This window comes from Miniopterus natalensis, chromosome 12 (genome assembly GCF_054644295.1).
Source record: "Miniopterus natalensis isolate mMinNat1 chromosome 12, mMinNat1.hap1, whole genome shotgun sequence".
Lineage (NCBI taxonomy): Eukaryota > Metazoa > Chordata > Mammalia > Chiroptera > Miniopteridae > Miniopterus > Miniopterus natalensis.
This window is the reverse complement of record NC_142092.1, coordinates 9,846,285-9,862,880: the sequence shown is the minus strand read 5'-3', so window position 1 is coordinate 9,862,880 and position 16,596 is coordinate 9,846,285. Positions and strand designations below refer to the sequence as shown.

At 43.4% G+C, this 16,596-nt stretch overlaps 1 protein-coding gene across 1 annotated transcript in view; it reads right to left on the bottom strand.

Moving 5' to 3' along the window:
• Positions 1 to 3,087: 3,087 nt before the first annotated feature.
• FBP2 (fructose-bisphosphatase 2) overlaps positions 3,088 to 16,596 on the bottom strand; it is a 36,964-nt gene continuing 23,455 nt past the window's right edge. The window contains exons 6-7 of the mRNA XM_016206643.2: positions 6,351 to 6,470; positions 3,088 to 3,282 (exon numbers count right to left, since the gene is read on the bottom strand). Of these exons, the coding sequence (XP_016062129.2) occupies positions 3,088 to 3,282; positions 6,351 to 6,470 (315 nt within the window). The remainder of the gene's footprint in view (positions 3,283 to 6,350; positions 6,471 to 16,596) is intronic.

Here is a 16,596-nt window from a genome sequence, read left to right as displayed (position 1 = left end):
CAAGGGAATCTGCTAAGGGAGCAGACGTTTAACATGGCTCAGCAAGGCTATCAGCAGTAGCAGTGAGTTTAGAGATCTGCCAAGCAGACAAAAGGCACAAGGTTTGGGAATCCTTTGCCTCCTCACATGTCCTCTCTCATCTAAATCTAGCACTGGCTGGGTTCCCTACCAGAGACCAGAGACACCTTATCGAAAGGGATTCGCACTCATCAAAATGCAAGGAAGACACGCACTGCACTGCCTCTTTACTCTCTTGGGCCACTGTCACTGGATGACATCAAATAGTTTCTGTTTTTCTTTGTGAGAGAGAAAAGCCCATAAGAAAGATATGAAGCAAACATGGGCCATGACAGAAACAGGACTTATGCTCCTCAAAAAGTAGTGGTAACCTTAGATGGCCTACCTCATCTTGGGCACAGTTGCTCGGCTTTTTGACACCGTTGTCCTGGTCCCTGAGAGCAAGTCCTCTTCTGAGAGCTGCCTCCGAGGTTTTGCACTCTGTCCCCCGGGGGGATATTGGGTTCTCTGGAGCTCAAAGGGCAGTAGCCATCCTGGTCGCACTTCCTGGCTCACTACCGTCACTCTCCCGGGCAGTCTTCGGAGCCTTTGCCACATGATTGCCATACTGTCCTGGGTGTCAATCTGACTTCCAAGAAGAGGACAGCTTCCTGGGGATGAGCTGCATTTCCCAACAGAAAGCCCTCCGTGCCCCAGAAACTCCCAGGAACAGGCCAGAAAACAGTCTCAGGTAGGGTTGACCATTTCCCTGCTGGAGCCTTCAGGCATCACCTCCCCCCGCACCTTGCCAACTCTCAGATGTGGGTCGGGCCATTCCCAGAGTCGGTGAGAGGGGTGAGAGGGGTGAGAGGGGTGAGGGGGGTGAGAGGGGTGAGAGGGGTGAGAGGGGTGAGAAGGGTAAGAGGGGTGAGGGTGGTGAGAGGGGTGAGAGAGGTGAGAGGGGTGAAAGGGGTGGGGGCGGTGGGGGCGGTGAGAGGGGCGCCTAAAGGCTTGACTATAGTGTTTTAATGTTTTGAAACACTTTTACTTTATCTTCATATGTGTTTTCTGTCCCCTTACCTATAGCCTGTCCCCCAGCTGTGTAAAAGCCTCCTCTCCTCCTCCTGAGTATGGCTGAATTGCCACCCTTTCCATGAAGCCTGTCACTGCCCCAAACTAGAATCAGAATAACCTCCCCTGGCTTGCTCTCCCCCTCCCTGGTTTATTTTTCCGCAGCCTTTATGCCACCTGACGAGCAGTTTCATTTTTCCTGTTGGCTTTGCTGATTGTGTCTCTGCGACGTTAGCATCGAATCCATCCAGAGGTCGAGGAGCTCTGCCCGCCTCTATTCTCAGCACAGGACGGGGCCTGGCAGGCAGCGGGCACGCAGTAAACCTGCTGCCCGGGCGAAAGGACGTGCCCAAGACACATCCAAGCACATTGCCCTAGTTTCAAGAGCCAAGCACTGAAGTGAGGCAGAGACCCCTGTCGGTACTCCGTCTGTCCAGCACACACCCCTCTTCCTCAAGGAAAGAGCCACAATTATTAATTCAGTGATATTAACAGTCCTTTTTTCTTGGCCTTTACCCAAAAACATAGGTAGTTTTGTTGTGCGCTTTTTAAAATTTTTACAAAAATAGGATTCTGCCATATCTATTTGCAAAATAATGCCCTTTCACCAGCCATTATAGCTTGGACATCTCTCCTTGTTTGTACTTCAGACTGAGATGGTTATTTTTTAATCTTCACCCGAGGATGGTTATTTTTTTAATCTTCACCCGAGGATATGTTTATTGATTTTTTAGAGAGAAAGGAAGAAAGAGAGAGAGAAACAGCGATGTGAGAAACATCAATCAGTTGCCTCCTGCACACACCTTGACTGGGGATCAAACCTGCAACCCAGGCGTGTGCCCTGACCTGGAATCAAACCCGAAACCTTTTGGTGTGCAGGACAATGCTCCAACCACCTGAGCCACCTGGTCAGGGCACTGAGATGATTAATTTTAAGTGTCAACTTGACTATACTACTGTGCCAAGTTCTTTGGTCAAACATTAGTCTAGAGGTTGCTGTGATGTTACTATGTAGAAGTGATTATAATACATTTACAATCTTGATTTTCTGAGTTAAGCGTGAATTCATCCAAATGCATCTTTGTTTTAAATACTTCTGGATTTGATTTTTCAACATTTCATTAAGGATTTTTGGCCTCTGAGTTCATACACATATATAACAATTCTTGTTAAAACAAGATGAGATTTCTGATGCGCATGTCCCCCCGTCCCAATGTTGACATAATTTGGACAAATGGAGAGTCATTTAACTAGTTGTCACTCTGGTGAAGCCCTGGGATTGATTAAAATATTTCTCCCAAAACCAAAAATGCAAAGTCAAGGGGTTGAGAAAAATAAGTGTTAATTTTTAAATATTAAGTTCATTTAGTATGTTGCTTTCTCAATAGGTGACTGTATTTTTCCATTCATATTGTTACTAGTCATCCAAGTTATTGCTCCCAAAAAAGGATGGATCTGAAATTTTAGAATTTAATAGCCATGAGATTTCTAACACAAAACTTATCCAAATAAGACAAAAATTCTGCTAAGAAATTAAGTCAGCCATTAAAATATATATATGTACACATTTAAATATATACATAAAGTATGCATATATTCAATATATGGATTTATTCCATGAGAAAGAAAATGAATTACAAGATAAGACACTAGGTTCAAATTTTAACCCACCAAGACAAATTCTTAACTGATCTCTGTACTTTTTGCCCCAAGTAAATAGCTATGGATTACTTGAGCTCACAGACTTAGAATTACAACCCTCTTTGCCACTGTTCATGACAAAAGATAAATCAAAGTTGTTCTTTTCACATATGGATCTTTATTCTTAGCCATTTACAATGACGACAGAGTCGCCTCTGGCCTCTGGACCTGTCCCAAGCAGTTTGCCGCTGCTTTCCTGTTTGTGACAGGGTGGCCTGGCTTTTTCTTACTCACCACCACAGTTTCTGCCTATCAGTCATCGGGGTCCTTCATTCAGGGTCAAAGACACAAAGAAGAGAGCCTGCAGGGTCCAGTCCACTACCTGCCTGCCTGGTTTCTCTGCACGCAGGTGAGATACTCCTGCACATCATCTGGGGACCCCAGAACCAGGGGGACGCGTTGGTGAATGGTCTCGGGCTTCACATCCAGCACGGGCTGGGTGCCTGTGGTCGCCAAGCCTCCCGCCTGCTCAATGAGGAAGGCCACGGGATTGCACTCGTACAGGAGCCGGAGCTGCAGGGAAAGTCAGGCACACAAGCTTTGCAAGTTGCCAAAACTCTCAAGCCCTTCCCCTGAAGCTTGGCGAGGAATTCCTACCGTGAACTTCCGTCTGGTCGCTGCGAGGTGGCTCCTGCACCTCCGCAGGCTGGGCTGCCCAAGATCTAGCCCCTCCGGGAGGCTGGATGCATCGGCCGGTGGGCACCACACTGGCCTCAGCAGGCACCTCTGCTCAGTAACTACCTGGCTTGTGACCCTGTGAGAGACCCGCCCCTTCACTTGGGTGGATGGGGTCCTGGTGCCCTTTTCTTGATGGTTTTGTAACGGGGGAAATGAGCCTGCAGCCTGGTTAGGAGGCTCTGTCTGTGAGGAGTCAAGCTTGGACGGGATTGCTAGGTGGTCTTTCCGGATAACCAGTGCCCCGGATTGTGGCAAGGAGCACACCTCAAGCATCGACTCAGCTAAATAGTTCGCTGGTACTTAAACTGCTTGTTTTTGCTCCTTAGACTGAGTTAACTCCCGTTGCTTACAGTCCACAGCATCCTGCACTCACCCTTCCTAGCAGTCCTGGCAGTGAGGTTTGTCTGACATCGCCTTCCTCCTTTGTCACCCTCCCTGAGGGCATGGACAGCATCTGTCTTGGTCACTGTGGCATCTCCAGCCCCAATACTGCCTGACACAAAGAAAGCGTCCAAACAAGGCTGTCGCATACCTTGCCCAAGGGTAGAGGGCAGAAATAGGGGATAAGATTGGCCCATGCCCTGCTGGCCAAGCTGTGCTCACGGACCCAGGGCTGAGCCTGTTCCAAACAAGGAATACCCTTTGTAAAAGGCACGTTGAGAACTAGCAGGTGACCTCCCGTGTGGGTAAGTACATGGTGAACTGAACTGGACTGGAATGAATTTCCTTTTTGGGTCTATTTCTGACGCACACACACACACACACACACACACACACACACACACATCACATCATGTTAGATTCAAGGTGACACTCTAGCTGCATTCTCTGACTCAATACCATTCTATCTTCTCCTTCCTTCCCTCACAGGTGCAAAATCTGTGATTTTAAAAAAGATTTCCTTTCTATAATCAGCTCAGAAAGTGGTTGACCCAGCTCTATGCAACTTTTTTCTTTCTTTTCTTCAAATCCATTTTGAAGACATGTTAAAACTACTTGGAGAAACAGCCATATCTGATGCTGATTTTTAAAATGTTGTTATTGCCTAGAGAGGAATAAAATATCTCTGGTCTGGGTTGGAGAGCCAGGCACTCAGGAGAGAGTAAGTTAGAGCTCCTGGGCATTTACTTGCCATTTTAGTAAAACAGGGTACGATGCCCTCACCCTAGACCTCCTGCCCTTAGAGTCGTGGGCAGCCTGGCAGGGCACAGAGGAGCCCCAGTGCATGTGGGCACACTTGAGTCAGCTATTTTTTCCATGGTCATCCACAGGAGGGATATTGGAGGCCACACTGTCCTCGACTGACCACCAGGGAGATTCTGACCTGGCAACTGTAGAGATTGGCTCTTTTCTCCCCTTTCCCTGGCTCTGGGTGTGTGAGGGCAGGGGTTTGGAGGTGTCAGACAATGAAGTCCCTGGTTGTAATCAACTGACCTTTGTTTGTACCATGTTGATTCAGATACTTCAAAAACAAACAAAAAGAGCACAGCATTCTCACATAGTTTGTTCTGGTGTAGTGAACTCATCTGAAAACACAGTGCCTAGGTCTTCATGGTGCCTTGGCCTGCAGGCCACACAATCTATGTTTTTCTGTAAAGTCTACATTGCTCTACAGAGACAAGCAAACAGAGGAGGAGATTTGTAACCCCCCCCCCACACACACACACACACACATCCCACAAACACAGATGTGATCACAGAGTCCGTGAGAGCTAAAACGTGGAGGTCAAGAACCAATGGTACTTTAAATATGGGTGGTGGTTATAGTGTTGTGAATATAGATCTACATATGGAATTATGCCTCCTTATAGCAATGTCTATAAGATTATAAGTAGGTATTTCTTGACTAATTTTAAATCATTTTAATAATTAGTAATAATTAGTCTTAATGTTTTCCCTGTTGGAACTGAGTAGGTGGCAAGAATGGTTCTATTTAAGAGTTTCCTCATCTTTTGCTTGATCTCATTTAACACTCCATAACACTTCTTCGCTCTGGCACCTCTCATGCAGACTTTTCTGTGATTCTTAGTACAAGAGGTTCATACACGCACATGCAGAAATGCCTGATACACCAATCTGCATAGTAAAACTCTCCTCTCTGGTCTCATGTGCTGTTAGATTTCTGTTGGTGGCTTTGAACCTGCCATTCCAATTACTCAAATCACCCACCCAAGAGACATGTATACATGTGGCCAGTTGTTGGCGTGTCAGAGAATATGGTAGTTCTTGTCTACGTACCTATGATTTCAGTGTTTGGCTAAAAATCAGACAACTTTCCATGGAAGGGTTTACTCAAGATTGATGCTTTGGATCATTGGATTCCTACTTGATAATACCAGTATTTTCTGTTTTGTGTTATAAAATGGCTTAAGATCTTCTGGGAGCTACCTTTCCAGATATTCTGAATGAGTTCAGAGCAGCAGTTCTTACTCTGGAGTTTGGAAACTTCCTGGGAGATCGTGGATGAGTCAGGTCATCTGTGAATCCCTTGAACATGTATGTAATGTGTATGTTTGCATGAATTTCTTTCTAGGAAGCGGGTCCATAAATCTCATTAGATTCTCAAAGGGGTCTATGGCCCAAAATGAGTTGGTGCTGAAACTAAAAGTCAGACAGAGCATGTGAGAAGTGGGAGATGAACACAGCTGGCTCCTGGTGAATGAAGGACAGGAAGCCAGAGGAAGGGCAGTCCAGAAAAATCCCCAATCACAGCTTCAGTCATCTCCTCCAGACCCACAACAGCCTCAATTTCACTAATGGGAAGGGCACTTCATTTCTTTTCTACCTGCCCATCACAGACAAATATGCCCAGAACAAGGTTGTAGCCGAAAAGCAGGCATGGAGAGAAAGGGAACTCCACTGGCTCCCTGACCAGATGCAGCCAGAGGACAAAGGAGAATTACCTTGCCCTTAGGATTTTTCTGGTTCGCTGGGTATAGGAAAATCCCTCCATAGACCAGGGTGCGGTGCACATCGGCCACCATGGAGCCCACGTACCTGGCCCCGTATGGAGTCCCGCCGTCCTAGAAAGCAGAGAGGGAGAGACAAGATGTAGTGAGCTCTGTAATTAGCCAGCGCCGCTCAGGGTCACACGTCCAGTTGGTGCGCCCTCTGCATTCCAGGTCTTTCACCCTCCACCCAGGAGCTTAGGAACTGAAAAGCGCTATATAATTAAGCATTTCATTCATTAGGAGCCCCCGTACCTTGACCAGTGACTGAATTCACTAAATGTAAGACTACTTAAAGTAAGACACTATGTCCTGAAACTATCTTAAGAGAGCAGCTATCCAAAAAGGAAGTGCATACTGAAGGAGGGCAGGGTATGCCACCCCAAAGGATGCCACTTGGGAATCTTGGTTATTTTAAATTAAAGTTATTTGAGAAATAGCCGGCGCAAGAAGGGTACTCTGGCCCTCCTTTGTTCCCTAGAGAGCAGGAAACAAGCCTCCGATGTGAAAGGGGCCCTCCGTGTGCAGCGGGGAGAGGCGTCCTTAGCAGCAGAGACAGGGAATGCAGGGCTGAGAAGGCTGAATTGACAAACCTGGTTGCTCCTCACTAATTTACTACCCTACACCTGTCAGTTCTTCGCACATTTATTCTTTCTTTGTCTAAAAGGAATAAAAGCTGTCTGCTTTGGTCACTTCTTTGAGTTTCATATTTCTATGGGGCTCCCATAAGTACAAAATTAAATTCGTTTTCTCCTATTAATCTCTTATGTCAATTTAATTGTTAGACCAGCCAAAGAACCTAGAAGGGAAGAGAACGTTTTCCTGCCCTACAGTTCACACAGTTGCGTGGCAGCTCCTTGCACGAAGCAGCGTACTAGGCCGTAGAGCACTTTCTAGCTTTCTGAGAGCCAGGACCCCGTGAACAGTGACAACTTTTGCACTTACTCCAAGGAGTGTTTACCCCTGACCAAATTTTAAACAGCTTTAGAAATCATTCTTCATTTAAAATAATATATCAAAATGTTTCATTTCAACGTGTAATCCATAGATATCATAACTCAAGTTTTTTACATTCCTCTCTACCACTAAACTTTCTTTCTTTCTTTCTTATTTATTTATTTATTTAAATTTAGCTTTATTGTTGACAGTATTACAGATATCCCCCTAATTTTTCACATTGATCCCCTCCACCCTGCATCCACCTCCTCCCCAAGGCCTTCACCACACTGTTGTCTCTGTCCACTGGTTATGCATATACGCATAAAAATTCTTTGACTAATCTCTCCCTACCGACCCCCCCACTCCTGCCTTCCCACTGAGATTCATCAGTCTGTTCCATGTTTCTATGTCTCTGAGTCTATTTTGTTCCTCAGACTGTTTTGTTTATTAGATTCCACATATGAGTGAGGTCATGTAAAATTGAATCGGGAAGAATCAGAAAACCTGAATAGGCCAACAATAAATGATGGAAATGAAGCAGCAATAAAAAATACTCCCAGCAAACAAAAGCCCTGGTCTGGACAGCTTCACAGGGTAGCTTTCTAATTCTTTAAGTTGTAGGGTTAGATAGTTTACTAATTTTTTTTTTGCTTTTTGAGGTAGGCCTGCAGTGCTATGAACTTCCCTCTTAGGACTGCTTTTGCTGTGTCCCATAGATTATGGGTTGTTGTGTGCTCATTTTCAATTGTTTCCAGGAAGTTTTTTATTTCTTTCTTGATCTTATTGGTAACCCATTCATTGTTTAATAACATGCTGTTTAGCCTCCATGTGTCTGAATGTTTTTGAGTTTTTTTACTGTAGTTGATTTTTAATGTCATGCCATTGTGATCTGAGATGCTTGATATGATTTCAGTCTTTTTGAACTTGTAGAGACTGGTTTTGTGTCCTAACATGTGATCTATCTTTGAGAATGTCCCATCTGCACTTGAGTGGAATGTATGTTCTGTAGCTTTGGGGTGAAATGTTTTGTAAATATCAATTAGATCCATCTGATCTAGTGTGTCATTTAGAGTCACTGTTTCTGTGTTGACTTTTGGTCTGGAAGATCTATCCAATGAAGTCAGTGGGGTGTTGAAGTCCACGACTATGACTGTATTGCTGTTGATGTCTCCCTTAAAGTTCTTAAGGTTATTACTGATAAGTCTTTATTTATTGCCATTTTAATTCTTTATGCCTATGTTTCCCTCTCTATTTCTTCTTCTTACAGCAGTCCCTTTAACATGTCCTGCAATGCTGGTTTGGTGGTAATAAACTTCTTTAGCCTTTTTTGTCTGGGAAGCTCTTAATTTCACCATCTATTTTGAATGATAGCCTTGTTGGATAGAGTAGTTTTGGTTTCAGATCCTGGTTTTGCATTACCTTGAATACTTCATGCCATTCCTTTCTGGCCTGTAGAGCTTCTCATGAGAAGGCAGCTGAAAACCTTAAGGAAGCTTCTTTGTAGGTAACAGATTGCTTTTCTCTTGCTGCCTTTAAGAAGCTTTGTCTTGAATTTTTGGCATTTTAATTGTGATGCCTCTGGGCATGGGCCTCTTTGGGTTCTTCTTGCTTGGGACTCTCTGTGCCTCCTGAACTTGTGTAACTTTTTCCTTGACCAGGTTTGGGAAGTGTTCTGCCATTATTTCTTCAAACAGGTTCTCTAATCCTTGATTGTTTTCCTCGTCTTCTGGCATTACTATGATGCTAATATTGTTATATTTCATTTTGTCCCACAGCTCCCTTAGAATGTCCTCCTGTTTTTTAATTGTATTTTCTTTTTGGATCTCTGATTGAGTGATTTTTTTCTACCCTCTCTTCTAATTCTCTGATCTTCTGAGCTTCTTCAAATCTGCTGTTTATTCCTTATAATGTATTCTTTATTTCTGCTATGTCATTCTTCATTTCTGATTGGTCATTTTCATAGTTTCCATATCTTTTTTCATGCTATTAAGCATCCTTACAATCAGTATTCTGAACTCTGTATCTAATAGATTACTTATCTCCATTTAAGTTAGCTCTTTTTCTGGAGACTTCTCTTGTTCTTTCATTTGGGGTTTGTTTTTCTGTCTCTCCATTTTAGCTGCCCAATTGGGTTTGTTTCTACATATTAGGTAGATCTTCTAGGACTCTCAGTTTTTTTGGAACGTCTCTGGTGCAGGCCAATATCAGATGCTGTTGTGAATGGCCTTGAGTACCCTGTTTGGAGCTACCAATAATCCATGGCTTGAGGTCCCCTCTGTTAGGACTGGGTGCATTTGGACAGAACCAAGATGCACACCAAAGTCTGATTTTCCAAGGCCCAGGTCCAGAAGCAGATCAGGCAAAGAATCAAAACATTCTGAAGTCTGCCTCTGCCTGCAGGTTGATTAATCTGGTTCTTTTAATGAGTCTCAGTCTGTAGAAACTCCACAGTGTAGGTTGAGAGATTTTTCTGCAGGTTGAGGCAATTGCTTCCCCCTCAGGCAAAAGCTGTTGGAAGGTAAATGTCTGCCTCTGCAGTATGTGGGAATGATTCAGCACAGGGATCCAGATGGGTGACTTCTGAGCTCTTTCTCCAGAGTCCACAACCCTAGATTCTCCTCACACAGCTCCCATCCACTCTGTCTTCCCTCTGCTGGAGCCCAAGGTAAATGGCTCCACATGAAACTTTGTGCATTGACTCTATAAGAGGGTGCCTGCATCTCCAGCCATCTCTCCCTGGCAGACAGAAACCTGGATGCTTTTCACAGCCAGATGTTATGTTGGCACCTTTCTCAGTTCTGGTGCTCTTGGTTGGGAAGCCCAGCCTGGGTTTTAGACCCCAGAGTCCTCAGTGGGAATCCCCCACAGCTGAGATCTTCCTCCAGACCTTCAGCTGCTGCCTGTGGGAGTCCAGCCAGCTGTCTCGCACCTCCACAATTCCTACCAGTCTCTATGTGGTCTCCACTTTTCCTTCTTGGTTATGAGGGTGCTCTCTTGCTTGTCTTCAGTTGCAGTTGATTATTCAGAATGGTTTTTCTATATTTTAGTTGTAATTTCAGTTTGGCCCCAGGAGAGTGTCAGTGTAGCTTCCATTCAGTCCACAGCCATCTTTAATCTCCTCCCAGTAAGCTTTCATAATCCAGTGTGTATCTTACAGAGCATCTCAGATCAAGCAGGTCACAGCTCAAGTGTTCAGTGGCTTCATGTGGCTATTGTTGTTAGTGCAGATTTAATTACAACCTTTTTCTTCTTACATTTTAAAAGTTGTTAAAATGCAGAGTATTCTGTATTGTCTTTTTTTGAGAGGGTGTATTTTTATTTTTTAATTGAATTTATCAGGGTGACATTATATAAGTTTCAGGTATACAATTCTAGAATGCATGTATTTTTATAATTAAAAATAAACCAATATAGTTTAAAATATTCTTTTCATAGTGAAGAAGTAAAAACAGTGTATAAAAACTATTTTTCCAAGAGAATTTGGTTTGCTACGTGTAGAAGAAAAAGAGGTTAACTTAGGTGACACAGGAACAAAGGGAGGGTTGTTTGTTTTCTGATTTTTAATAAGAGACCCTTAAGTGTATATATAGACCAAGGAAAGGAGACAGAAAGACAGAATGAGATAGAGAATGTGGGAACTGAGATGTTAAAGTTTGAGAGAGTCCATCCTTCCCCATTGGTTTGGCTCTGTCCTTATCATAAACAGAGTTCCCGTTTCCGTTTGTATTTGCTTCCAGACTTGCTGTTCTGACCACTGCTCTGGCTCTTCATGTGCTGGTGCCTGGGTGTTTGATTATTGAGGCTTTATAACATGATTTAATATCTGGTAGCACCACTGTTTCCACCTCACCATCTTCCCCCCTTTTAAGATTTTCTTGCATTACTTAATCTTGTTTGTTCATTTTTTCATATAAAATTGAGAATCAGCTTGTTTGATACAAAAAGTTTTTGATGATATTTTTTATTGAGAAAAATTAACTTTTAATTTGTCGATTCAATTCACATGGGCTCTTTTCTTCCATTCTTAAACTAAATGACACCTCAAACTTTAATTTTAAAGTACTCTGAACAACAGGAAACTAATGATGAAAAAAAGATTCCTGAGATGAGAGGCAGAAAACGGAAAGAGGAGAGTCATGAAAGTCAGAGAAGAAAAATCCAAGACAATGGGAGTGGTCAATAATTCCAAATGCTCAGAGAAAATGAATAATATATAGACAGAAAAGTCCCAGTGGACTTGACCACAAGGAAGTCATTGGTAACCTTGACAAGAGCAGCTTCCATGGAGTTGTAGGGGCAGAGGCCCAATTTCAGAGGACTTAAGGGTAGAAAAGGAAAGAGAGGCTGAATGGATCATGTATATGTGAGTGTGTGTGTGTGCGTGTGAGTGGTGTTGTGTGTTCATTGCAATGTGATAGAGAGGGTTTGAGCATTGGCTGGAGCTGCAAAATTAGGTGGGATGGGGAGTTTTAGGATGAAAAAGATGTATGTTCATAGGCTGAAAGGAAATAACTAATAGAGAACAGGAAGATGTAAATACAGGGGAAGGAAGATTGAGCGAGGAGGAAGAGATGGGGCTGAGAGCACAGGTGGGAGGATGAACTTTGGGTGTGAGGTCATTAAAAAGGGAAGAGATTGTCATGTGTTCGCAGGTGAGAGGTAGAGAGCTGATGGAAGGTGTTTTCTCCGTCAGATAGGACCAAGGCCAAATGCAAGATGCTGATCGGCACTAACAGACCAGTAAATGTGGTGACGTCATTTGTGGTGCCACCATTGCTTCGTACTGTTCGGTACATGCATTGGAGTAGAGGGTCCAGGAGTGACTCAGGGTCAGGAGAAAGTAGAAGGATAAGGAGCTGAGGGGGTAGAGGATGTGGGTGGAAGTTGGTATCATCAGCCATAGGATGGAGGCTGTTGGGGTGTCAGTGAGGTCAGGAGAGGAACAAAGGACAGAGACAAGAGGACCCTGACAATACATAGGGACAAAGAGGAAGAATCGAGGGGCATGATGAACTCCAAGTCAGGGCTGGGGACATGGCGGTGTGTGCTATGGACCAAGCGTTTCTGTCCCTTCTCAAATTCATATGTGGAGGTCCTAACCCCAACGCTATGGTGATAGGAGGTGGGCCACTGGGAGGTGATTGGGTCATGAGGGTGGAACCCTTGTGAAGGTATCAGTGCCTTCTAGAAGAAACCCCAGAGAGCTCCCTCACTCCTCCGCCATTCGAGGATGCAGTGTGAAGATTGCCATCCATAAGCCAGGAAGAGAGCTCTCACCAGATACCAAATCTGCCAGCACCTTCATCTTGAACTTCTAGCTTCCAGACTGTAAGAAATAAATTTCTGCTGTTTATTACCTGTCAGTCTATGGTATTCCATTATGGCAGCCCAAATGGATAAAGACACAGTGTAAGAAATATGAAAGGCAAGGGGGCTGTTTGAAGAGTAAACATGAGTTTTTTACAGTGTCAAAATTCAGCAGTGTCTAAGAACTGATGATCCCTAGGATTTAGCTATTGAATCAGTAGGATGAACTGAAATTGAGATGAATATATCTGGAGATAAGGCGCTATAAGAAACCAGCTACTGGATGGACCCTGGACTTTCAAATCACTCCAGGTGTTGGCAAAAGTCAGAGTGAAAAGAGATAATGAATCACATGCCACAGTTTTGATGAAAGTCATGAAGAGGTCACATAGCACAGCGATGTTTTCAAACTTTTAAAAAAAGAAATACATTTTATGACAAAACACAGTGTGCATTCAAACACACACACATGGCTGAAATAAAACAAGTGTTTTGCAAAAACAATTATTTTATTTACTAGTTTCTATTCTATTCATTTAATTTCATTCTGTTCTATTGTAATGTCATCTAAAAATAAATGGTGGTAACAACTCCCTACACTAATTTCATCCCCACTAATGGGTTGCACAGCATTCATGGGCTCTGGATTCAGGCGGTCTACATTTTAATCCTGGTTCAATGGGGTCACCTTAAACAAGTTACTTGACTGTTCACTTGGAACAGCACCTGATACCATTTACACAGGCTGCTATTATCAATGCGAAGTAGAAGAGTGCAGTCAGGGTCAGGAGAAGCCGCTATTGTCAGGGGACAGCAATGGCAAAGGAGATGCTCTCTCCACAGTAGAGAAGGGCAGGAATCATCTGCACCGCTCCCCACCTCCTGGGTGTGGTGTGTGGTTGAATGGGGTCAGAACACACAGATCCTGCAGGGAAGCAAAGGCCTCTGGGGATGATCAGGAGGGGAGGAGCACTCTGCCCACTCTCACTGGAGTTGGGCTTCTGGGAGGCACAGCATTAGGACAGAAAGGTGACTTCTTCAAAATGGAATGATCTATTTTCTTTCTTTCTTTCTTTTTTAGGTGCAAAGTATTTATTTTAAAATACAAAAAGAAATAACAACATATTACAAAAATTTTAAGCTATATTATATTAAATATCACAAAATCCCAAAAAAGAATATGCTATTTTTATTAATTAACTACCTGATAAACTTTTCCCCTTAGCTTTTTTGGGGTTGCATACTGTTTGGCCTCTTCAAATGACATGGCTTTATCATAATTTCTATAAAAAGAATGGCTATTCAGTAACACGTGTCCATTGCACATATTCACAAAATGCAGAGAAAATGAAGAACCTTAGAAGTTCAACTTCCAGAAACCATATTAACAAAATGGCACGTTCTCTGAAGACATTTTATGCACATATGCAACTATATACATATATTTGTGTGCATGAACATCTACACACACATATACAGTTATATACAGGAAATTAGATTTAGTTCTTTACTCCACTTCTTTCATACAGTATTTTGTGGACATATTTCAATATCAATATACTGTATAAAGAATGACTTATCTTTCTAATGGATGAATAGACGTGTAGCACAGTATTGGATATTGTGGATGCTCGTAATATATTAACCCACCCTGATGAATGGATACTTCAGTTATTCCTTTTGTTGTTGTTATAAACAGTGCTGCAATGAGATATCCTGAGAAATCCTTGTGCATTTATCTCTTTTCACTTGACCTATTACTTTGTTAGGATAAACTCCTGGGGGAATTTAAGATAAACTGCTGAGTTAACGATATGGATATTTAATATTTAAAATCATATTGACAGGCCCTAGCTTGGTAGCTCAGTTGGTTAGAACATCATCCCTATAGAACAAGGTTGCAGGTTCAATCCCTGGTCAGGGCATATATAAAAATCAACCAATGAATACATGAATAAGTGGCGCAACAAATCAAACTCTCTCTTTCCCTCTCTCTCTGTATCCCTTCCTCTCTCTCTGTCTCAAAACAATCCATAAGTGAAAAATCATAGCCTGACCCACATGGCTCAGTGGTTGAGCATAGACCTAGGATCCAGGAGATTGCAGTTCGATTCCTGGTCAGGGCACATCCCCAGGTTGCGGGCTCAATCCCCAGTAGGAGGCAGCCGATCAGTGATATCTTTCTCATCATTGACGCTTCTATCTCTCTCTCCCTCTCCCTTCCTCTCTCTGAAATCAATAAAGATATATATATATATATTTAATCATATGGCCAGGTTGCCCTCCAGAAAAGTTGTGATGTTGATGTTTTCATTAACAACTGAAGACTAACTGGAAAGCACCCTCAGAACCAAGGAGGGAAAGTGGAGACCACATAGACACCGGTAGGAAGTGCAGAGGAGCGAGAAAGCTGGCTGGGCTCCCACAGGCAGCAGCTGAAGGTCTGGAGGAAGATCTCAGCTGTGGGGGATTCCCACTGAGGACTCTGGGGTCTAAAACCCAGGCTGGGCTTCCCAGCCAAGAGCACCAGAACTGAGAAAGGTGCCAACATATCATCTGGCTGTGAAAAGCATCTGGGCTTTTGTCTGCCAGGGAGAGATGGCTGGAGATGCAGGCACCCTCTTAAAGAGCCAATGCACAAAGTTTTTTGTGCAGTCACTCACCTTGGGCTCTAGCAGAAGGAAGGCAGAGTGAAATGAAGCTGTGTGAGGAGAATCTAGGGTTGTGGACTCTGGAGATAGAGCTCAGAGGGCACCCATCTGGATTCCTGTGCCGAGTCATTCCCCTATGCTGCAGAGGGCATCTTTCACAGGCAGAAATTTACCTTCTAAGCAGCTTTTGCTTGGAGGGGAAGCAATTGCCCCACCCTGCTAGAAAACCTCTCACCCTACCCCATGGAGTCTCTATAGCCTGAGGCTTCTTAAGAGATTGATAACACACTGTGGAGTTTCTACAGCCTGAGGCTCATTAAGAGAACCAGATTAATCAGCTTGCAGGCAGACGTGGACCTCAGAGTGCTTTGATTCTTTGCCTGATCTGCTTCTGGACCCAGGCCCTGAAAAAGCAGACTTTGGTGTGCATCTTGGTCCTGTCCAAATGCACCTAGCGCTAACAGAGGGGACCTCTAGCCATGGGTTGTGAATAGCTCCAAACAAGGTATTCAAGGCAAGTCACAAAAGTGTCTGACATTGGCTTGCACCAGAGGCCCTCTAAAAAGACTGAGAGTCCTGGCATATCTACCTAATGCATTGAAATAAACCTGAATAGGCAGCCAAAATGGGAAAACAAAAAAACAAGCCCCAAATGAAAGAACGAGAGAATTCTCCAGATGAAGAACTAAGTGAAATCGAGATAAGCAACCTAACAGATACAGAGGTCAGAATACTGATTGATAAGATGATGAGAAAAGATAGGGAAACTATGAAGGAAATCAAGAATGACATAGCAGAAATAAAGACTATATTGGAAGGAATAAACAGCAGAGTACAGGAAGCTGAGGATCAGGTCAGTGAATTAGAAGACAGGGTAGAAAAAAATCACTCAATCAGAGAACCAAAAAGGAAAAACAATTAAAAAACAGGAGGACATTCTAAGGGAGCTGTGGGACAACATGAAACATAACAATATTTGCATCATAGGAGTACCAGAAGGAGAAGACAATAAGCAAGCAACAGAGGATTTGTCTGACGAAATAATGGCAGAAAACTTCCCTAACTTGGTCAAGGAAAAAGTCACACAAGTTCAGGAGGCACAGAGAAGAATCCAAAGAGGCCCACCCCCAGACACATTATAATTAAAATGCCAAAAATTCAAGACATAAAGAGAATCTTAAGGCAACAAGAGAAAAGCAAGCTGTTACTTACAAAGGATGTCCCATAAAGCTGTCAGCTGACTTCTCATCAGAAACTCTACAGGCCAGAAGGGAATGGCATGAAGTATTCAAGGTAATGCAAAA